The sequence below is a fragment of the Bufo gargarizans genome, chromosome 10, assembly GCF_014858855.1.
Source record: "Bufo gargarizans isolate SCDJY-AF-19 chromosome 10, ASM1485885v1, whole genome shotgun sequence".
NCBI classification, from domain to species: Eukaryota; Metazoa; Chordata; class Amphibia; order Anura; family Bufonidae; genus Bufo; species Bufo gargarizans.
In genome coordinates, this window is record NC_058089.1 from 122,431,229 (window position 1) to 122,455,098 (window position 23,870).

At 46.1% G+C, this 23,870-nt stretch overlaps 1 protein-coding gene across 8 annotated transcripts in view; it reads right to left on the minus strand.

The window, feature by feature from the left end:
• The window catches only part of NFAT5 (nuclear factor of activated T cells 5), a 104,819-nt gene that overhangs the window by 39,804 nt on the left and 41,145 nt on the right, over nucleotides 1-23,870 (minus strand). For 5 of the 8 annotated variants that reach the window (XM_044270669.1, XM_044270668.1, XM_044270666.1 and 2 more), the window contains exon 1: nucleotides 2,911-3,038. Coding sequence is in view for 3 of the 8 variants with exons in the window: in XM_044270665.1 (XP_044126600.1) it covers nucleotides 2,911-3,036 (126 nt within the window). In the remaining 5 variants the exon portion in view is untranslated. Of the gene's footprint in view, nucleotides 1-2,910; nucleotides 3,039-23,870 lie in introns of those variants that run through there. The other 3 variants (XM_044270665.1, XM_044270663.1, XM_044270664.1) reach the window with 1 other exon arrangement.

Below are 23,870 nucleotides of genomic sequence, written 5' to 3' on the forward strand. Positions count from 1 at the left end.
CTCCTCTGCCATGCAATGTTGAATGCGATATTTAAAGGCAAGACAACACCATTTAAAGGGCTATTCCAGGAAGCCTCACAAACGGCAGCCACATATGAGGCTTTACTGACTTACAAGAACTGCGCGTTTTATTGCACGAAAGTCACTCATCCTATCACGTAAAAGCCCTTATTTATTGTGCCTTCCCATTGTGCCATGCATTCTGTATGCGGGAGGGGCTGATAGTACTGGTAGCAGAGATGAGAAAGACATACCTCTGTATATTGTCAATTGGTATGCCATTCAGGGCCTATGGAGGATAGCCCTATGGGTACAGAAATTGGTTGATATATTTAGAGGCCATTCAGGCCCTATGGAAAGTCGGAGGATGGGTCTATTGGTACATAAAATAGTTGGTAGATTTAGAGGCCATTCAGGCCCTATGGAAAGTCGGAGGACGGACCTATGGGTACATAAAATGTTTGGTAGATTTAGAGGCCATTCAGGCCCTATGGAAAGTCGGAGGACGGGCCTATGGGTACATAAAATAGTTGGTAGATTTAGAGGCCATTCAGGCCCTATGGAAAGTCGGAGGACGGACCTATGGGTACATAAAATGTTTGGTAGATTTAGAGGCCATTCAGGCCCTATGGAAAGTCGGAGGACGGGCCTATGGGTACATAAAATGTTTGGTAGATTTAGAGGCCATTCAGGCCATATGGAAAGTCGTAGGACGGGCCTATGGGTACATAAAATGTTTGGTAGATTTAGAGGCCATTCAGGCCCTATGGAAAGTCGTAAGGACAGCCCTATGGGTACAGAAATTGGTTGGTAGATTTAGAGGCCATTCAGGCCCTATGGAAAGTCGTAAGGACAGCCCTATGGGTACAGAAATTGTTTGGTAGATTTAGAGGCCATTCAGAGCCTCTGGAAAGTCGTAAGGACAGCCCTATGGGTACAGAAATTGGTTGGTAGATTTAGAGGCCATTCAGAGCCTCTGGAAAGTCGTAAGGACAGCCCTATGGGTACAGAAATTGGTTGGTAGATTTAGAGGCCATTAAGGGCCTATGGAAAGTCGTAAGGACAGCCCTATGGGTACAGAAATTGGTTGGTAGATTTAGAGGCCATTAAGGGCCTATGGAAAGTCGTAAGGACAGCCCTATGGGTACAGAAATTGGTTGGTAGATTTAGAGGCCATTAAGGGCCTATGGAAAGTCGGAGGACAGCCTTATGGGTACAGAAATTGGTTGGTAGATTTATATAGCATTTGGTCCCTATGGAAAGTTAGAGGACACCTTTTGAAACCAGCATCCATTAATCCAGAAGAACTCCGCGGCATACATCATGAGTTCACACAGGGCTTTATCTTCCAGATCATTTCTACTTCTTTATCTTTTTTCCATTTATTTTTGTTTTATTTTACTTTAGCAGTTTAAGGCTTTTTATTTCATTTTGGCCTAGGTTTTTTTTGTTTGTTTTTTGCAGGAACTTGTTCCAGGAGGGGGGGGGGGGGGGATTTTATTTTTTCTAAACATTCCCAGATCCAAATGGCAGGAAGACCCACAACATAAAAATACGTCCTCCATATATTTAGACGAAAGCGGCCAAGTACACCAAAACACTTTTGTTACTGGGAAGCAACAGAGGAAAAAACGTTTGCATTTCACGATCCCTACAGCCAAGGTCAACATTTCCTTTTCGGGAGGAGCGAGGTCTGGAGCGTATTATTATTCTTATTATAATGCAATTATTTTTAGATAAGATATAATACCTGTTTATTCCCCCCCTCGGAGCACTGTAGCAGCGGCGGACTGTCCGGACTGATTTAGTAGGTTAATAAACCCCTGCACATTCTGTGATAACGGCAGCCGATACGAGTAATCTCTAATTACCGCCGCCAACCGCAGCCAATATAAACAAGAGCCATTATTTTTTTTTAGCTGACTCCAAAACTGGGTTTGATCAGCGGAAAAGCGGTGAGGCAACAGACAGTATATTCCATGTAATGAATTTGGGTCATTGTATTGCAATACTCAGGTAACCAAGCAATAGAAGGTGGGCACAAGGCAATCTGTGGGCTTACTGCAAAGGTGGCAAATTTGGTGCAATTAAAAAATAAAAAAATTGGAAAAAAAAATATTGCACTTGGATACAGATCACAATAAAACCACAGATTTGGAGGAACCCTGCAGGACAATGAGCAGCGCTGTAAAGTATTACATTTCAAACCTTGGATAAGCTGAACCGGATGGACGTGACTGCGACACGTGGAAACAGAGTGCCAGGTTTATAACAACCCGCTGGGCACATCCGTATCCGGGACCAAGGCAATGCTGCTTATGGCCGAGGTGTATCTATACATATCATATCTATCAGGATTTCCTGTATATAAAAAGGACATAAACCGGTGGACATGGGGCTAATAATAATAATACAACTGTATAGTAATAAAAGGAAACAGGCAGCAAAAAAAAAAAAGGCCAAAATGGTTTCCAAAGATTGAAAGGATAAAGGAAAGGGGCGATTAGTACAACAAAGAGGAGTTAGGGTGTAATATAAAAGGATTACATAATTATTTAGGAGTGGAGCACTCCGGCTGCCAACCAAGTCTACGTGTGCTGGCACCCGAGGGGAGAAATTCTGCTCGGCTCAGAAAAGTATCACTTAGTTTAATATCCTGCTTACTAAATATAGGCATGCACGCAAAAAGTGGAACGTTTGAAAATATTTGTATTTTATTTAAGAATCTAAGTTAAAAAATTATTTATTTTTTTTTACTAGGGGGTGGTTTGAGGCTCTGCTTTACCAGCGCTGTTCATTTTGAGCCAGCAATAAAAGTAATAAAATAAAGCAAAAAGGCAGAAAAGTAGAAGAGAACAACACAGAGGATGGCACGTCTACTGAGCAAGAGAAAAGAAATGATATGCGTACCAGCAGCGACTACGGCTGGGGGAGGCGACCCTGCCTCACCTCCGCTCGTCTGACTCATTGGGGCGACAGAGGTTTCACGAGATGTCGGTAACTGCAGCTCCTTTGGGAGAAGGTCATAAACCGATTCTAAAAAATAATAATAATAATAATAATTTAAAAAAAGAACAGACAAATGTGAGAATTCAAGCAGGGCACGTATCTGGTCATAGGATGGGTGTACAGATGAGGCCACATTCACACGGCTGTGTGACCGCCACGCCAGGTTTGTGGACTGCAAACCGCGGATCCGAGAAACGCGGGCATCCTGCATGGCTTTAATGAGTCCACGATCCGCATGATGCGGCCAAAGAAAGGAAATGTCCTATCTTTTGCAGCACGGAGGCACGAAACCGGAAGCACAAAGAATGGCTTCCATGTGTTTCCGGATTCGTCCCTCCGCGCCATTTTGCAGATCCGCAGTTTGTGGTCTGCAAAACAGGCACTGCCATCGTGTGAATGCGGCTTTAATGTCAGAAAATTTTGCCGATTTTGATGGGACCGGCCGACCATTCGATGAGCTCTCCCCCCCCTTGATGGCAGATGTTGGGGGGGGGGGGGGGGGGGGGGAGAAAGATCACACAGTTGGATTTCAACATGTCTGATCCTTTTCTTCTCAGTGGCTTACTACCCTCACCCCATTCAGGACACATGCACGCTCAACTGAGCTGAGCATGCCTGTGTATGGCGGGCTTGGGAGGGATAGCCGACAGCCATCTAATGTGTATGGCTAGCCTCAGTGATGAAACAACACATAGAACATGAGGAACCTCGTCACAACATATACACACGATACATATACTGCATACATATTATAGAGTAGCATCCATGCAGGCAACACGCTTGTAGCTTAAAGGGGTTTTGCCACAAAAAATATTTCTACAGTTTTCAAACCGGCTCCTGGATATTAACACTTTTGTAATCGCCTGTAATTAAATATTTAGTAGTAAGTTATTTATTAAAGTGCATCTGTATAGCGCCACCTGCTGTTTTTTTTATTTTATTTCTTTGACCTGCTGAGATGGTCGCACATGCTCAATTTCATCCTTCAACTGCTTCCTGAGCTGTGATAGGGGGAGCATGGACACGCCCCCTGAGCTGCAGCAGAAATTACACACACCCTAAGATGCAGCAGAAAGGACACCCCCATTGAGCTGCCAGCTTAAATGTTATTTTTAACAATTTTTATGACCACATGGACGGAGCAGCCGACAATCCCTGCTGTTTCCAATATCAATAGGCGGACGCGGGCATACCGGGAGGCTGGAAGAAATTCGCCAACTACTAGGCCAGAGGAGACACCGAAAAGCATGGAAGGAAGGAAGCCTTACCCCTTCTGTGCTTTCCTGCTGTCATCCTTGCCCATTTGCTAATAAAAAAAATAAAAAAACAGGCAGGGGTGACAGTGGAGAAAGTAAAGGCTTAGCTTCACCCGTCTAAAGAGTACTTGGCCCCCCCATCCCCCCAAAATTCTTCCCATAATTGCTATAGCGTCCAAAAGATACGATTCTTTGCCTTGCGTGGTCTCCACTACATGATCCCATCTAATGAACCAAAACTGAAAGGAACCTGCCAGGAGAATTTAGTCCCCAAAACTGCCGCCATCCTGTTATCCACGGCGGTATCAGGTTGACGATGATGTCCTACAGCAGGGATGCCCAACCTGTGGCCTTCCAGCTGTTGCAAAACTACAACTCCCAGCATGCCTGGACAGTCACAGCTGTGCTGGAAATTGTAGTTTTGCAACAGCTGGAGGGCCACAGGTTGAGCATCTGTTCTGGCAGATGAGGTATAACATAGAAAAAGAAATGCATGATATATTTAAATGACCTGTAAGGAGTCAAAGGGGCGGAGCTGCAGCTCTAGAGATTCAGAATGGACCATCTGCCTTCTGCTTTGACTAATGTCCCACAGGTCAGGTATGTCATCAGACGGTGGCACCCAGCGCATGCGCAGTGTGAGGATGAAGCCAAGGCCAGTACAGATCACTGGTGACTGTTTTAGGGCCTGAATCCTCCTGGCGGGTCCCCGTTGAATTGGGAGATATCCTCATGCAACATCCCCTTTAAATTTGCTTGCTTACCATAGAACTCCATTGATTACCAAATAACTTTACTGTAGTGAGAACCATGACAATTAAAGGGGTGTGCCCTTCTTGTACCGCCAGTGATCCTGAACAGGAAGGGGCCACAGTGCTGGTTTTGCTCAGCACAGCGATGCCCCAGCTTTCCCCTGTGCAGGGAGCTGCAGCTGACCCCATCGATTCCCAAAATGGCTGGGGATCCCTACCACTCCTGAAGTGACGGCATACCCCTCCCAGCTTTCCAAAACTCCCGAATGGAAAATACAATAGGTCATGTAGTAATACCTGTCTCTCTCTCTCTCATGCCGCCATGTAACAGACAGAAAAGCCTCCGCTATGACCCCTATGCAAGAGCTAGAACCGCGGCCATGTTGGTCACCACTCAGCATTCCCAAAAAGAGACACACAGTGTCTCACAAAAGGGAGTCCACCCCTCACATTTTATGATATCTTTGCATCCAAGTGTCAGATCGTCAGTGCTGTCCCATGAAAAGTCATTTACAAAGATCTGAGAGGGTGTGCTCACTTTTGTGAGATACTTTACATCCAGAACATATAAACCGTCCTGACGTCAAACCCAAAAAATAAATAAAAATAACACACAGTCAGTCACTAACCGTAGCGGTTGTATCTGCCAAGCAAGGGAAGGAGATGGCGCCATTAATTTCCCAATTCCCTGAGCAATAAAGATATTTGTGTAGCGTTAAGATCTTCAGCTACTAAGTCATTTACAAAGTATCCATAAACATGTGAGATAATGAGTGCGGGGGAGGCCCGGAGGGTTACGGGGTGACCCCAAACTTGGAAACAGGGTCCCCCTGGAGTTATGAATCTGCCAGTATCTGAAGTGGCCAGCTCTTTGAGAAGGAAGTGGCGCCTGCCCTATGCCAGCAGCGCTCGCAACATTTAACCCCCTGGCCTGTTCCAATTAGAGGCCAAATTAAAAACCGGTGCTTGTTTTCTGCGTTTCTTCCGCCCCTCATCTATAAATGGGATCTTTCGTTGGCCCGCTGCCTTCTCTGGCCCTTTGAGGTCAGCGGCATAAAATGTGACCTATTGTACGAGATTGTTTTCAGGAACCTTGAGAATTTCACAGAGAGTCGGCCCCCGCAAGAGCTCGGATTAATATTAAATCCTGCCCAGATCTGGTTGTCGTGCTGGACAGTGCGCGCTGACATTTTACCGCCATCTCCGGCTTTGTGCAAAAAGGGGTTGAAATATTGTCAATTGTAATGTATTTATCTGAACTTGTATCACCGTAAGGCCTCTTGCGGCCCGCAAAAAATATGGCTGACCTCCGTGTGCATTCCGTATTTTGCAGAACGGAACAGCCGGCCCCTAATAGAACAGTCCTATCCTTGTCCGTTAATAATAGGACATGTTCTATTTTTTTGCGGAACGGAAATACAGGAACGAATGCACGCGGAGTAACTTCCGTTTTTTTTCAGACCCATTGAAGTGAATGGTTCCACATAAGGTCCGCAAAAAAGAAAAACGGAACGGACACGGAAAGAAAATACGTTTGTGTGCAAGAGGTCTTACAGTGATACCTACCTCCGCTGCAGGAAGCGACCCCCAGTTTTAGGACGGCCTGTGTGTGCTCCTCCGTAGGCAAAACACAGGCCTCCATAAAGGGCAGCATGTAAAGTGTGTGAACGGTTTCTTACGGCATCCTGCAGATTTGGAGATCCCGACAACTCTGCAGGTTTATTGTCATATCATTCCTAAATAGGGCCATCCATATATTCAAGGGGTTGTCCGACCCCCACTGAAATTTCAGTTATGGTCCCTTAGCTGTTCAGCCAAAAAAACACACCTATTCACTTGTGATGCGTTCCAGTATGGAGGATCCCCGTCCACGGACACGTCACCAGAGACCAGTGAATGGCTGCAACAGTGCACATGATAATGGACGGGGCGTCACACAAGTGGGACCAGGAACCCCTGGTGATGGAAAGACGTGCGTCAACAGGTAAGTGCTTTTTTTTCTGTAGGCTGGGCGGTTATCGGGGTTGTCCCATAACAATCTGCCAAGATCCGACCCCACCAACAGGGGCCCGTGTTCTCCATGTGTGACCAACCACGTCATTCATCCCTATGGGACTGCTGGGGGTAGCCGAGTACAGGCGCTCGGCTATCTCCAATGGTCCTATACAGGTGACTAAAGCACTCGTGTCTGCAGCGCCATTCAAGTGTGGAAACATGGGCCCCTGTTCTTGTGATCGGCGGGGGCCCCAGCGGTCAGACCTCCGCTGAACAGACACGTATCCCCTATCATGTGGATAGGAGATAAGTTATTGTCCTGGGACGACACCTTTAAGGGGCTATAACCAAAATGGCTATGGAGTTTGGACAACCCCTTTAAACATGATCCAAGACTTCCAAGGGGTTGTCTGACTTTTGCAAATTACATTTATTATGTAGAGAAAGCTTTGGATTCATTTTTCCATCACATTATACACTACTTGTTTCCATGGTTACGACCACCCTGCAATCCAGCAGCGGTGGTCGTGCTTGCACACTACAGGAAAAAAACACCAGCCTCTCTAGTGGCCGGGAGCATGGGAGCTCAAATAGGCCGGCGCTTTTTCCTATAGTGTGCAAGTACGACCACCGCTGGGTGGTCGTAACCATGGAAACGAGTAGTGTATAATGCGATGGAAAAATGAATCCAGCCAGCAAAGGAGGCAATATGGACAATCACAATATATTAGTAAGTGTCTTGTATTCACTTTCTCTACATGATAAATGCCATTTTCTGATGTGAGAGGACTCCTTTAAAAGGAGCTTATAGTATTATAAAAACATGGCTGCTTTCTCCCAGAAACAGCGCCGCACTTGTCCACAGGTTTTGTCTGGTATTGCAGCTCAGCTATACTGAAGTGAATATAAGCAGTTTGAGGTCTGCAAACTGCGGATCCACAAAATGCGTAAGCAGTCCGTGAACATTCCCGAACTTCCCCTCCCGCCCTACTGTCGCAAAACGGATGCGGACAGCACGCGGATGTCTGCAGTTTCTGCAGCCACATAGGAATGAATGGGTCTGCAGAAATTGCAAGTCGGACGTGGCCTGAAAATACAGATTTCCCCTAGGTGGACCCCAAGGTGTTTTGCCGCCACGTGTGAACACAGTCTGGGTGTCCAAATTGTAAATGAGCAATGATTAACTGGAAAATACGGAGACGCCACAGCATGACCGCTTAAACAGTAACCTCCAGGTACGGCGCAATAACCTAAAGGACAGAAAGACAAGTTAGTAATTAAACCATATATTTCTTAAAGGGCCAACGAACTAGACTAAGAAAACATAAGTACTACCTCTGCTGCTTGACCTCAGTCCCACGGAGCAATGCAAGTTCACACACAGGAGAGGCGAGTTTATGACTGAACATACCATGTGCTACTTCTCCATAGGACTGAAGGTCATCAGTCGGCACTGAGCAATGACAACGCTATCGACACGCCACCCGGGGTGTGCAGAAGGCTCGGCGGAGACCCTAGGAGCAGTGGTGTAGCTACTTTATATGGGGTATGTCCTGGTACATCCTGTGGCAATTTTTACAATGGTTCCACAAAAACATGGATGCAACACGGGCATCAGACGGATGTCATCTGTATTTTTTGCGAACCGCAAAATATATACAGTCATGTGAATGCATCCTTACTGACACAGTACAGCGCCACCTGGGGTTCGGCATGGGTGCTGCTGGACACACAGGCTCAGTCTCCCCAAAGCCAGATCTCTGCTTGTTAAATCTGATGGTCCGCATTATATACATAAGCTAAGCAACTTTTAAGCAAAAATAAATAAATATTCATAATTCTATTTTCTCATTTGGCTAGTTCTGTTCTGGCCCCTTTGTTGACATGCAGTTGCAGAGCTGCGGGGGCGTGTAACAGCAATCTCTGAGGTTTTCCTCATTATTATTTGTGGGTGTCAACAAAGACTGCCTTTCCTCTCCCCCTGCTCTGCAAAGGGAGTGAATAAACTAGCTGCCCTGTCTGCGGTCTGACTGCTGGGATACTCATGGTGTATGTGTGGAACTACAGGTACCAGCTGTACAGTACAATGACAATGCTGATACGGACAGGATCTTCCCCCTACCTGTTCTTGTGCAATGCTCTGCAGACACTTCCTCACAGCCAGCACAGGGGTACAGAGGAGAGAACTCCTCCGGCCTGTGTCCGCAGGGTGAGGAGGGAGGATCCTGTGCACAGCATTTATCTCCTCATTGCCTGGAGTCTGTGCTGAAGATGGTAGAAGGGGTTAAACTGCAGAAGAATCTAGTGGGAGGAGACACAGGGCAGACAGCTCAGCCAGCAGAGTGGCAGTGTAGAGGGCGTGACCAGCAGATCAGGCAGTGCAGAGGGTGTGGCTTGTTGCTCCAAGCAGCACAGCCTATGGTCAACAGAGCAGGGAGAGAAGATGACATCACAGGTCATGTGACCCTCAGCCAACTAGGAGAACAGGGCCACTGGAGATGAAGGAAGTGAATTGTAAACCCCTTACAGTTACTTAGTAAGAAACATACAAAGAACAAAAAAATAACTTGGACAGTCCCTTTAGGGAAGAAGCAGAGTCCGTGCAGTATATGGCAGTAAAGCAGAGAAGACTCCTTTTGCATGAAAATTAAGAAGGAAGCATGTTGTCAGCTGCCAGAGGGGGGAGGAGACTGATTCTCTGCAGAGACCACTCCCAGTGGCACCAAAGTGGAACATACGGAAGCTAAAAATGATGTAAACCTCTTTTCTGATGCTGTAAATTGCTTTAAAACTGCTATTAACAGCATTGCAGACTCTTGCTGTAAAAACGGTTTATGGGATAACGATATTGGGGAGGGGGGGATTCAGTAATGCATTAGTAATACTTCTAAATACAGACTTTACACAAGGAGATCTCAGGGACACTTTGAAAGGGGTTTTCTGGGACTTTAATATTGATGGCCTACCCTCAGGACCGTCCGGCGTCAGAAACTATACAGTGGATAGAGCTGGACGCAGAAGGTTCCATCTACCATGTAGTGGCCATGTTGTACGGTGGAAACTACACCGTGGACGGAGCACCAGAGGCTGCCCGAAACAGGTGATCGGTGGGGCTATAGGGTGTCGGACCCCCACCGATCTGATATTGGCAAGGCCATCAAAATCGAAATCCTGAAAAACTTCTTTAAGTTGGAAAAGTCCTTTTGACCGTCCCATAAACTCCAAACCTTGTAAGAGTGCGGCTGAATTCAGTGAACTTTCGCAGCCCTTCCCCTCAGGAGCTTGCAATCCACATCGGAGCAATGGGTAAAATATATTTGTAGCCGCAGATCTCCTAAAAGGTGGCATAAAAAAGGTACAAGAGCGATTCAAAAAGGCAACAAACAGCTCTCTGAACTCTCAGTGACCCATAATAAAAAAGGAAAACAAGACGAGGAGATACCAAAGAAAATATCTCCGAGCCACGCGATGCTCCTTCAGCCTCCATGGCGAGAACAAGAGGCGTTGGAAATGCAGGAGTTTATATAAGCCGCTGGCTGCCACGTCACCGAGTCAGCTGCGTCACGGAGGTTTGGTTTGGCAGAGGGCGGTATACGTTTTGGCGCAATGATCCCACTCTGCACAGGGCTACGATAACATGGTAAGACGTTGGGAACGTGGAAAGGCAGAGGCCTCTAAGCCAACCGGCCAAACGTGGTACCCTTACCGCTAACCTTCCTTGGCTCCTTTATATAACAGGGAAGGAATATATTAAAAGGCGTTGTCCAAGACCAGAAAAACATGGCTGCTGCCTTCCACAAACAGCGCCACCCCAGTTCACAGGATGTGCCTGATATTGCAGCTCCGTGAAGTGAATGGGGCAGAGCTGTAATTCCACGTACGGGTGTGGCGATGTTTATAGATGACAGCCGCCATGTTCATCTTATCCTGAACAAACCCTTTAAAAAGAGAGAGATACACGACCAATAATATTTAACAAGACAGCCAGCCCATGAGTCAGCCTGCATATAAACCCTTCAAATCTACACGCACTGACATCGGTATTCACTTGGCCTCGAAAATATACGTGAAATATCTAACATGCGACCCATAGATGGAAACTGTGTGTTTATGAGGGAGAAAGCCATGTTATTTACAGGCTGATCAAAGCTGAATGAAAGGAGGCTGGGCGAGCATCCAACTGGACAGGACCACTACGATGACTGCCAGCATTAGTACCACTGGCGCAGGACTGGATTCTTGTGTACAATTGGCGATCACCATAACCAGTTTTAACAGCTCATTTACAAGCAGAAAAGGTAAGTTAAAGGGGTTGTGTCACAAAACACATTCTAAAATTTTTCAAACCAGACCCTGGATCTGAGCACTATTCAATAAAAGGTATCTGTATAGTGCGGTATAGTGCCGCCGACTGTTTGTTGTTTTTTTTTTTTCCTTTTTTTTTTTGACCGTCTAATTGAGCTCAGTTTAAAGGGATACTGTCACCTGGACGTCACTTACGGAGCTATTAACATCACCACATCAGTACACATGGATACAAGTCAGCGCCCGCACGGTGTCCTGGCATCAGCGCCCGCACGGTGTCCTGGCATCAGCTTTGCTCGACCCTCTCCTGCTCCTCTGTCCTCCGCCCGCCCGGCAAGTTGCGCCACTCCGCTCTTCCTTCCCGGGTCGAGGGAAGCTGGCGCATGCGCAATGAGTTCTGTGAGGCCGATGCCAGGACACCGCGAAGGCGCTGACATGTGTATCCAGGGCGCATGCTCGGGATTACAGGCACTGCACAAACATTACGTCGGCGAAGAGGAGTGAAAAAATTAGCAGTGGGGCAGTGCTGGGCTCCGAAGTAATGGGCGCGGTTGGGCTCCAATGGCCGGAGGGACAGCCCCTTGGGCTCCTTATTGAGGTAATTAGCATATTGCTAAAAGCGATTTTTATAGACAAATTACAAGACACAGGGCAGTAATACTAGTATATTTTCATGTAAATCGTGGAGACTGATGTGGTGATGTTAATAGCTTAGTAAGTGAAATCCAGGTGACAGGGTCCCTTTAAATCTTCAACTGCCACCTGCCATATGTTCTGTTAGAAGAAGTGGTAGTTACAGGGAGAGAGCAGAAAGGACACGCCTCCTTGAGCTGCCAGGCTGAAAAGCGGCAGTCGAGCATGGGGCGGTCCTGTGCACGGGAACAAATGGAGCGGCAGTCGAGCATGGGGCGGTCCTGTGCACAGGAACAAATGGAGCGGCAGTCGAGCATGGGGCGGTCCTGTGCACGGGAATAAACAGAGCGGCAGTCGAGCATGGGGCGGTCCTGTGCACAGGAACAAATGGAGCGGCAGTCGAGCATGGGGCGGTCCTGTGCACGGGAATAAACAGAGCGGCAGTCGAGCATGGGGCGGTCCTGTGCACAGGAACAAATGGAGCGGCAGTCGAGCATGGGGCGGTCCTGTGCACAGGAACGAATGGAGCGGCAGTCGAGCATGGGGCGGTCCTGTGCACAGGAACGAATGGAGCGGCAGTCGAGCATGGGGCGGTCCTGTGCACAGGAACAAATGGAGCGGCAGTCGAGCATGGGGCGGTCCTGAATGAACTGAACGGCAGTCGAGTATACGCATTACCACGCCATTCACTCTCTATGGGACGGTCTGAGACAGCTGACCTCTGTAATCTGCTATTTCCAGCAGTCCGGTGGAGAACGAATGGAACGGCTTCTCCAATCATACCTCAGCTCTCCTGTTCAGACTTCCATGGATAGGGAATTTGTTGATTTTGCAGAACAGCCCCTTTAAGTCCCAGAAAACCCCTTTTAACTAACATTATTTCAGAGATGTCACCTGTCTGCAGCAGATACCCCTCTATATGCCCTGAAAGGGGGTGATCTAGTAGAGGCAACCATCGCTCCCCAATATCTGCCATCTGTTTTTAATTACATTGTTACAGTTTGTAACCGGACGCAGGTATAACCTCTCCGTTGTGTAAGAGAAGGAGGCCGCATACACGGGCCGCACATCTTCTTGTAAAAATCAATCGTTTATTTGTAGACACAAAGCCCAAAAAGTTAAAACCATTGTATACAATGACAACATTGTGTTTGGATCAAGAATACGTCCCACAAACACCAGGTTCAATATAAGAACATTTGCAAACTGCCAAGGAGATATACAATTCATAAGTATAGCATCAAAGACAGTGCAAGGTACTTATCACATAGAGAAGTAGGCGGTCATGGTGTGCAGGTAATACGCCCCATGTATATTGCCGGATCAATCCAGCTTCCTCAGGGGTCTAAACAACCTCTATTGATATATTTATCATGTAAATATTTGCAGTACACGGAGGACATTGTTGTAGTGATGCTGCGTCCGCCCACACTCTCCGTCTGCAGTGCCAGGAGCCTCGCGTCACTTGCTCCACAATAAGACTATGCTCTCTACTTCTGAAGACCAGCAAGATTATTTCATTTTACAGAGAAGAACGTACGATGATTTAACTCTTCAAACTCTATCAGATAACTTTGCATAAATCCATAGTTAAGGTGACCGTATGAAACTTTATAATATACCTCATCAGAGACATAAATGCCTTGTTCTAGAGTTGCTCAGCTGTTTCTCCCCCTCCCCTTTTCCGAAATAACCTTTTCCCTGAAATTTATGAGAAATCCACACTGTGAGACAAAGATGGCCAGCCTGCTCACTGTTAGGCTCCATTCACACATCCGCAATTTAATTCCACATTTTGTGGAACGGAATTGCGGACCCATACATTTCTATGGGACTGCACGACGTGCGGCCCCGCACTTCCGGGTCCGCAATTCCGATCCTGAAAAAAAATAGAACACGTCCTATTCTTGTCCGCAATAGCGGACAAGAATAGGCATATTCTATTAGTGCCGGCAATGTGCGGTCTGCAAAATGCACATTGCCGCTGTCCGTGTTTTGCGGATCCGCAAAACAGACACGGATATGTGAATGGACCCTAAAAGAGTGGAACCTGCTGTCCCTATGTGTGGCCTATGGGCAGAAATAGCAGCTAGTCTCCACCCTCCAGCTCTGAGACAACTGAGAATTAGAGATGTAGTATGCAAAAGAGAAAACGGATTAAAAAAGAAAAACTAAAAACAAAAGAAAAAGTCAAATAATGGTCAGATATAGTGCAATAACTCATACACACAGAGGTTTATACAGAAAATTTTTCTGAAGGTTTGGGTACGCTTTAAAAGATCGCAGATCAACATGCTGTATCATCAATGATGCACAGAACCATGCTAGAAGCAACGCAGTCCTGCCTAAACTGCAGTAAAATTGAGGCAAAACACAGCACAATTAAACTGGGTGTAGGACAGTGATGGCTAACCTTGGCACTCCAGCTGTGGTGAAACTACGACTCCCAGCATGCTCCATTTATTTCTATAGAGTTCTGAGAGCAGCCAAGCAAGCGGGGCATCTTGGGAGTTGTAGTTTTACCACAGCTGGAGTGCCAAGGTTAGCCACCACTGGTGTAGGACCTTTGGTAACATCGTCACATGCCAAAAGTCCTGAACCAGCAGCAAAGAGGAGGGGGCACATTACGGAAAGAAGTGGAGGAGGTCACCAGGACTATAGGGATCATTATATGCAAATAAGAAAGGGTGTCATCACGGGGGAAATGGGAGAAATTAGGGGGGACCAAGGAAGGCACTAAGTGAAAAAGAGAAGGGGCCTTTGGTAGCGGTGTGTTGGAGGGGGAAATGGGAAGCTAAAAGTCTTAGAGTACAGCTACTGTGGTGCTTGAAAGTTCGTGAACCCTTCAGAATTTTCTATAATTTCTGCATAAATTTGACCTAAAACAGATTTTTACCAGAAGTCCTAAAAGTAGATAAAGTTAACCAAATCAAACAAATGAGTCACAAATATTAGACCTGATAATTTATTCATGGAGGAAAATGATCCAATATGACATGTCTGTGAGGGGTAAAGTATGTGAACCTTTGCTTTCAGTGTCTTGTGCAGCAATAACTGCACCTAAACGTTCCCGGTAGTTGTGGATTAGTCCTGTACATCGGCTTGGAGGAACTTTAGCCCATTCCTCCGTACAGAACAGCTCCAGCACTGCTATGTCGGCATTTCCTCCCATGAATTGATCGTTTCAGGTCCTTCCATAACATTTCCTTTGGATTAGGGTCAGGACTCACAGTTGGCCATTCAAAAAACTTTAGCTTTCTTCTTCTTTAACCATTCTTTGGTAGAACGACTTGTGTGCTTAGGGACGTTGTCTTGATGCATGACCCACGTTGTCTTGAGATTTAGCTCACATCCTGACATTTTCCTATAGAATTTGCAGGTGTTATTTGAATTCACTCTTCCATCAATGATGACAAGCCACCCTGGCCCAGATGCAGCGAATCAGGCCCAGACCATGACACTACCAACAACATGTTTCACAAATGGGATGAGGTTTTTATGCTGGAATGCAGTGGTTTTCCTTTCTACAAACACTTACGTAAACCAAAAAGTTGTATTTTGGTCCCATAAGTCCATAAAACTTCGTTCCAATAGCCTTCTGTCCTGTCCAGGTGATATTTAGCAAACTGCAGACGGGCAGCAGTTCTTTCTGGAGAGCAGTGGTTTTCTCCTTGCAACCTTGCCATGCACACCACTGAAGTTCAGTGTCCTCCTGATGGTGGAGTCATGAACATTAACATGAGAAAGGCCTTCAGTCGCTTAGAGGTTATCTTGGGTTCTTTTTTGACCTTGCGGACTATTACATGCCTTGCTCTTGGCATGATCTTAGTTGGTCGACCACTCCTGGGTAGGGTAAGGGTCTTAAATTTCCTCTTTTTGTACACAATCTGTCTGTGAATTGGTGGAGACCAAATTCTTTAGAGACTTTCAGAACCTTTCCCAGCATCATGAGTATCAACAACCCTTCTTATGAGGTCCTCAGAGATCTCCTTTTATTTTGCCATGATACACTTCCACAAATGTGTTGTGAAGATCAGACTTTGATAGATCCCTGTTCTCTAAATGAAACGCTTTCTTGCCGATACCAGATTGTTGTCCCATTGACTGAAAACACCTGACTTTAATTTCATCTTCAAATTAGGCCTCATGCACATGACGTACAGTTTTTTTGCGGACTGACTTCAACTGGTCCGCATTTCGCAGCCAAGTACAGGACATATTCTATCTTTTTGCGGAACGGACATACGGACGCGGAAACCACACGGATGTGTGGTTTTATCTGCTAAATCCTAATGGTTCACATACTTTTTTTTTTCCTCAAAATAAATAAAATGACCAAATCTAATATTTTTGACTTATTTTTTTTATTTGGTTATCTTTATCTACTTTTAGAACTTGTGTGAAAATCTGAAGTAGTTTTAGGTCAAATTTATGCAGAAATATGAAAAATTCTAAAGGGTTCAGAAGCAGAAAATTTCCTTGCAGAAATCCACAATAAAATCTGAATGATTTCATGCAAATTTTGATGTGCTGTGCAGGGGCGTAAGCTAAAGGCTCATGGGCCCTGGTGCAAGAGTTCAGCTTGGGCCCCCTACTTTCTGGCAAGGGACAGGGAAACACATAGCCTTCGTGCCACCTGAGGCAACAATTTAAACAGCACCCCCCTCAATCCAAATTCTTGACCTAACCCCTTCCCGTCAGCCAGAGGTGTAACTTGACCAGCATGTACTTTCTATAATACCAGCGTCCTCTTATATGGCACAAGGGACTTTGGGCCCCCTCAGGTTCCTGGGCCCCCTCTGCACCCCCTATAGCTATGCCCCTGGTGCTGTGGACGCTGCTACGTGAGGCTGTACCCCAAAGGCTGGGGGCTATATGGCAAAACATGTATGCAAATTGTCTACAAATGGATGCAAGCAACACAAGCAAATTGCAGAAAGCTTGCCGGCAAAGCAGGATCTGATTATTATTTTTTATTTGGTCTTATCTAGGGTCTATACTTTAGGGGGTGTGAGTAGTAAGCAAGTGACCCAAATACTGCATAATCTGCTGTGGGATATTTTCAGTGATGTTGTAAGAGGGTAGGTTAGGGTGTCAGAGCTCGGCTGGGTTAGGGTGTCAGAGCTCGGCTGGGTTAGGGTGTCAGAGCTCGGCTGGGTTAGGGTGTCAGAGCTCGGCTGGGTTAGGGTGTCGGAGCTTGCTTTTTAGCTCCAGTTCAGCACTGTACATTGCAGTAGCCCTTAGAAGAGCGACAGCTAAGCCACCCAGGGGTTAAAGTACCCCATGAAGTGCCAAGCCACTTCCAAAGCCAACAAAGTATTTAAGGAATGCAGGGGATGATGGTACGCCAACAATACCAGAGGCTAACAATGCTCCATCCTCCCTTACAGTTCCTGTGCATGTACGGGCCGAGGAGTCTACGTTACACAGTAACCAAGGGAAGCAGCGAGCAGCATCGTGACAGTAATGAAGGCATCCAGCCTCATCTGCTTCTTAAGTGCCTAACGTTCCATTACATTATTTTTAGATATTTAGATCGTGCTGGGATAGAGATGCACGAGCCTGAAACAAGATCAGGGCATATTCACAAGTTCAGGCTGGCACCCCAGCAGATGGCACACAGGGCACCTTTGTCGACACACCAGCGTCACCCGTAGGAAACTTGCAGACCTCATGTCGGTGACGCCCAGTGCGTGCACTATTTCCAAAACACGGGAAGTCTCGGTGACTAAACAACGCGAGGTATACTTTGAGGCTCCAGGACGCTCGGGAGCTCTTAACCCTCTCCCCGTGAGACCAAGTTTAAAGATATCCTCCATATTGCACAAGGGATTAGGTTTAGTCGTTTCTCTATCTGTTCTCGACAAAGAAAGCAAGAAAACACCCCCCGGCTGCCAGAGCGGCTCTAATCCGCTTTACGTGCCATTGGTTATATGCGTTTGTTGCTTTTGTGACAAAGGCAATTAACGACCTGTTCCTTTTAGGAGGCCTAAACGTACAACGATCCACCGATCACGTTACACAACATTAAAGGGCTCATACCAAGATGGGGGATAAGCATCTGATTGGTGGGGGTCCTACAGAGATGCTATTCTGCAGATAGGGCACAACTTGATATTTTTAAGATCTCTATTTTTTTTTAAACTTTCAAAGAGGCAGTTTACCTTTAGGTGGCCTTTATGTAAGACTTCCCTCCTCCCGATGTCATAGGAACTGTGGAAGGAAGCCTATTTACCTGCTCCTCGGCGCTGGGTTACGGCCCTTCCAGCTCTCCGATCTACACGTGCCAACATCCTGTTTGACGTGGCTCACGTGAATTTCGCAGCCAACAGCCTGATGCATTGGTCAGGTTTCCCACATGCACCATGTCACTGGGCCACATGACTTGAAATGAGGGGACAAGTCACCGCTGCAGCGACCAAGCGACCCGTGGAGACCGGCACCAAAGGAGCCGGAGCAGATAAGAATGCTATCCTCCGGAGGTCCGGTGACATTGAAAGGGGGGGGGGGTTCTGGCAGAAAGGCCCCCAGTAGGTGAACACCCCCTTTCATGTAAAGGTCTCTACACACGAGCTTCCGATTCTCTCCCGACAGATATCAGGGTAAAGAAGGGTCAGGTCACTGAATTACAACAGCCACTCCTTTCTGCTGCCAGGGGTACGTAACGGAAGCTAACTGCCTTCTCTCTATTCAGAACACGTGCACCCCCGAGGGAACACGGGTATAGGGGGTCTGCGGGACTGAGTGGTCGGCCGATAGCTATTGAAAGTATTAGGGCACTTTTTAAAAGCCATTTCAGCGATAAGCAGCCACAATTTAGCATCCGATTTTGTCATTGGGTTCTTCTTCATTAACAATCAGAGTACTATCGAGTACATAAGGAAGGAATTGGGGTCCACCATTAGGGACCCTCTCATACCTACCAAATATTAGATGCTACTGCAAAAATGAAGCTTTGTATCCACACATTACAATTCCAGCTATTCATCTGAAGACCGCCGTGTAATACTGCAGAGGAACCCTCTGGCCAATCGCAACTTTCCCTGGCACCAACAGAGGATCGCTTTCAGAAGATTGACTCACAGCTGATCCCCAAATCATCTATGAGCTGACCTCATGATAAAACCCCCTTTAAGCTGGCCCAACATAAGGGGTGGCCTACTCCCTCTAATCCTCCAATTCACAGTAAACAAGGCATGAACAGAACACTAAGGGTCAATTCAAATTTTTTTATAGACTTTGCTACACAACAGAGCTGACCACTATTCCACCAATTTCAGCGAGACCAGCCAACCATCTTATGTGTATGGGGGTATCCCGACTTTCTCCCAAAGGCAGATGTCAGAAGAAAGATGTCCAGAGAAGCCTGGCAGTGTCTTACTTCCCTCTCCCCATTCACGTTCAGGAGGAATCGTTGACAGCCAAACAAGCAGCCAGCTTAAAGGGGCCGTCTCACCTTAAGAACTAATCTGATCAGCGGAGGTCAGACCATTGGGATTAAGAAGGAGGTGCTGGAGTCCCAAGTATTTGTGACCACTGCTCTATTCACTCTGTCGACCCCAAGCTCGAGGTCGGTGGGAGACCCCCACAAATACCTATACCCAATCCTGTCGATAGTGGAACATCCCCTTTAAGAATGGTTGATAGAAGATTAGATCAGCCTCCATTTATAAGTTTCCCAAACCCCCTTCTGTCATACAAGGGTCTATTAGGATGTGTAATTCTGCAGCCATTCAAGGCCGTGAAGAAGACCCCGTGAAATCGGCGTGTTGTTCAGCCACACAGACTTAGCTGAGTAAATACAGCGCACATCACATAAATCCTGCTTATTCAAACAGACAATTTCCTTACAAAAGAACAGTATTTTCAGGGCTGAAACCTAAGTAAACTTGTGTATGTGGAGCATGGCCAGTAATAAGCCCTGCTCCGATGTGAATGGAGGCTTTCATCATCTAGTAGAAAACATCCCTCCGCTGCCCGGCCCACAGATCTCGTCCAGGACTAGAGCGCCTCTCGGCATTTAAAAGGTTTCTTACTGACAACTCCAGACGATTTACCAGGGCCCCACCGACTCCTATGTGTGACCATCTACTACAATGGTCTGCTGGACGGGGTCACACGTCACGATGTGGAATCGGGTGCCAAGGCGAAGCTACTCCAAGGTCTCTTCTTCCAGCCTCGGAGATCACTTTGCAAAACCTTGGAAGGCGCTGTGCACCTGGCAAGAGCGGACAATTCAGTTAACCCTTACAGTGACTACCTTAAAAAGGCTTTTTAATTGCCCCAGGAACGTGTTGTATCTCACGAAAAAAAACTAAAAACATATTGCTCAATCGGTAATTTCCTTTTCACGAATCCTCCATGACGGCATACCATGAGAGATGACTCCATCCAGGTAGGGACAGGAAGAATAAATTAGACCCTGGTCCGGCTCCTCCTCGGAGAGTCTTTCACACCAACAATTTCCTACTCGTATATGTATCAACCCCTTTTTTTGTGGGGGGGGACATGCCATCATGGAGGATTCATGAAAAGGAAATTACCGATAGGCAATATGGTTTTTCCCTTTTATCCTCCATGACGGCATACCATAAGATATATCAGATTAATTATTTTAGGGAAGGACTATGGCCTGCAGACCCTGACTTGCCCTAGTATCAACCCTGAAATGTTTGGTAAACGTATGAGGACTCTACCATGTCGCTGCCCTACAGATTTCTTCTATGGATGCGTTTGCTCTCTCAGCCCAGGACGTTGAGACAGATCTCGTAGAGTGGGCCGTCAAGGTATTTTGTGGAGATACTCCTAACGATTTGTAGGTCTCAGATATAGCCATTTTTATCCATCTTGACAGGGAATTCTTTGTAGCTTTATGACCTTTATACGCCCCTAGAAATTGTACAAACAAGACATTTGACTTTCTGAATGACTGAGTGGCCTCTAGATAGAACAAAATGGCCCTACGCATGTCAAACTTGTGAAATCTTACTTCCCCCTCTGAGTTTGGATCTGAACAGAATGAGGGGACTATAATTTCCTCCTGCCTGTGGAAATTGGATATGACCTTGGGTAGGAAGGTATCGTCCAATCTGAAAACTATTGTGTCAGGAAACAGTGAAAAATGGTTCAATCACTTTTAGAGCCCGAATCTCGCCTACCCTGCGTGCCGAGGTAATGGCCACTAAAAATGGGGTCTTCATCGAAATGAATTTTAGAGAGGCTTCCGACAGAGGTTCAAAGGGGGCTACAGTCAAACCAGATAGGACTAAGTTAAGATCCCAGGGCGATACCACTGGTCTTAGGAAAGGCCTCAATCTGGCCCTTTAAGAAACTGGATGACCCACGGGAGATCCGCAATCTTTTTATCAAACACCGAACTTAATGCCGAGATATGGACTCTTAAGGTATATGGGCGCAACCCTTTCTCGAACCCTGATTGCAAGAATCCCAATACTGCCTGAATGGAAAACTTCAGTGAAACATTTATTTGGATTGAGTACACCAGCCACAGAACCTCTTCCAAACTTTAGAATACATTTTTGAGGTTACCTCCTTTCTGCTGGCCGCCATGGTATTAATTATAGCGTCCGGCAAGCCCTTGGATCTCAAAGTCACCCTCTCAGGTTCCAAGCAGCCAGATGTAGTTTTTCTAACTTGGGATGGAGAACCGGTCCTTGGGACAACAGATCTTGCCTCCAGGGAAGAATCCAAGGAACTTTAGAAGAGGGAACCACGATTTCTTCGGCCATAACAGCGCTATTAAGATAACATGGGCTCTGTCCTGACAGATCTTTTTCAGAACCGTGGAAATAAGCAGAAAGGGAGAAAAGGAATATGCCAGATGAAAGTCCCAATTTTGGGACAGTGCGTCTACCCCTATGTTCCCATCGAAGGGGTTTAGGGAAAATAACTTTTTGAGCTTCATGTTTTTTGCAGAAGCGAACAGATCCACCTGGGGAGTTCCCCATTTGTCTGCTATCTGGAGAAAAACTTGTTCTTATAGGCTCCATTCTGTCAACTTTAGAGATACCCTGCTTAAAAAAATCTTCTTTTATATTTAGGGATCCCTTTAGGTGTACCGCAGATAGGGACTTTAGATGAATCTCTGCCCAGCAAAAAAAATAAAAAATCTGCCATCAGATTTAGGCTTGCACTTCTTGTTCCCCCCCCTGACGGTTTAGATAGGCTACTACTGTCGAGTTGTCTGATCTTACTTGAATGTCTTTCCCTTCTATATTTTGAGATAGAGCTTTTAGAGCTTCCCAGACCGCGGATAATTCCCCTTCAGGTTTGAAGATAGTGCCGTCTGATCTCTGGACCATCGTCCTTGGAAAGAGAGATGAGAGCAATGAGCTCCCCATCCCCAAAGACTTGCACCTGTTGTGACAATCTCTAAGTGACTGGGACTCCAGGGAAGGCCCCTTTGCAGATTATCTGGATTTGGCCACCACTGCAGAGACTGATTCACTGATAAGGGAATTTTAATCGTTTGCTCTAACGAATCCTGACTTTTGTTCCAGTTCCCTAGTAACCACTGCTGAAGAACCCGAGTATGGAACTGGGCCCATTTTACCGCTGGGATGCATGATGTTAGTGTGCCCAGCAGTTTCATAGCAACCCTGATCGTACAAGCTGAATGCCCCTGCAAGCTTGAACTTTCTCTATTACCCCTGCCACTTTTTGAGTGGGAAGGAATGTTTTTTGATGTGTGGAATCTAACTGAACCCCTAAAAAGGTTAAACTTTGGGATGGACAGGGGTTTGACTTTTTCCCAATTTATCACCCAGCCTGTGCGATAAAGAGTTTGACAGGTTTGGAACAGATTGTTTTCTAGAGCTTCTTTTGAATTTCCTACAATTAGGAAATAGTCTAGGTAGGGGATTATTATGATGTTCCCTCTTCTCAGGTGAGCCACCACCTCTATTGTTACTTTAGTAAAAACCCTCAGAGCGGAGGTGATCCCAAAGGGGAGGACTTGTAACTGAAAATGATGTAGATTTTTCCCAGAAAAACTGCTATACGAAGGAATCTTTGCGCTCTCTCTCGCATACCGGAATATGGTAATAGGCATCTCTTAAATCTTTCGAAGCCAGAAAGTTTCCTCCTTTTTGGTGGATTTTATAGATTCCATCTTAAATTTCTCGTATTTTATGAATCTGTTCAGGCTCTTCAAGTTTATTATCAGATGAAATCCCCCGGTTTTTTTTTACGAAAAAGAACTGTTGAATAATGTTCTTTGTTGAAGGGCTGGAACCGGGATAATAGCCTTTTGAGCCAACAGATTCAAGATATCCTCCTCTAGTTTTCTCTGTAGAAGAACAGATTTCTGAATTGGAGATACTTTGAAGAAATTTATGGGTGGAGGAAGATGGAAAGGAATATCGTAACCTTCTAATATAATATTTAGAACCCAAGGGTTCATAGTCATTTCTTCCCATTCTTTTGTAAAGAATTTTAGTCTTCCTCCCACCTGAAGCCTGGCGTCATTGTTTGGAAGATTCCGAATTTTGGGGGTTAAACAAGAATCCTCTGCCTCTACCAATCTTCTGACTTTTCCCCCCTGGACCACTGTTCCTCCCTGTCAGATCTTTTGGACTGGAAGGAACCTCGTTTCTTAACTTTCCGAAAGGGAAACTTCCTTATATTTGTTTCAACGGGGAAAGGATTTTTTAGAATCAGAAGCTTTTTCTAAAATACTTTCCAAATCCTGACCAAACATTAGGTTTCCGTGAAAAGGAAGACTACATAGCTTCATCCTTGAACTGATGTCTCCTTTCCAGAATTTTAACCATAGAGCCCTTCTAGCCACAACCGCCAGCCCAGTGGTTCTTGCCGTCATCCTTACAGACTCCGCGGTAGAATCTGGTAAGAAGTCCACTGCCTTTAGTGAGAGAGGGAAGGAGTCTTTTAATGAGTCATA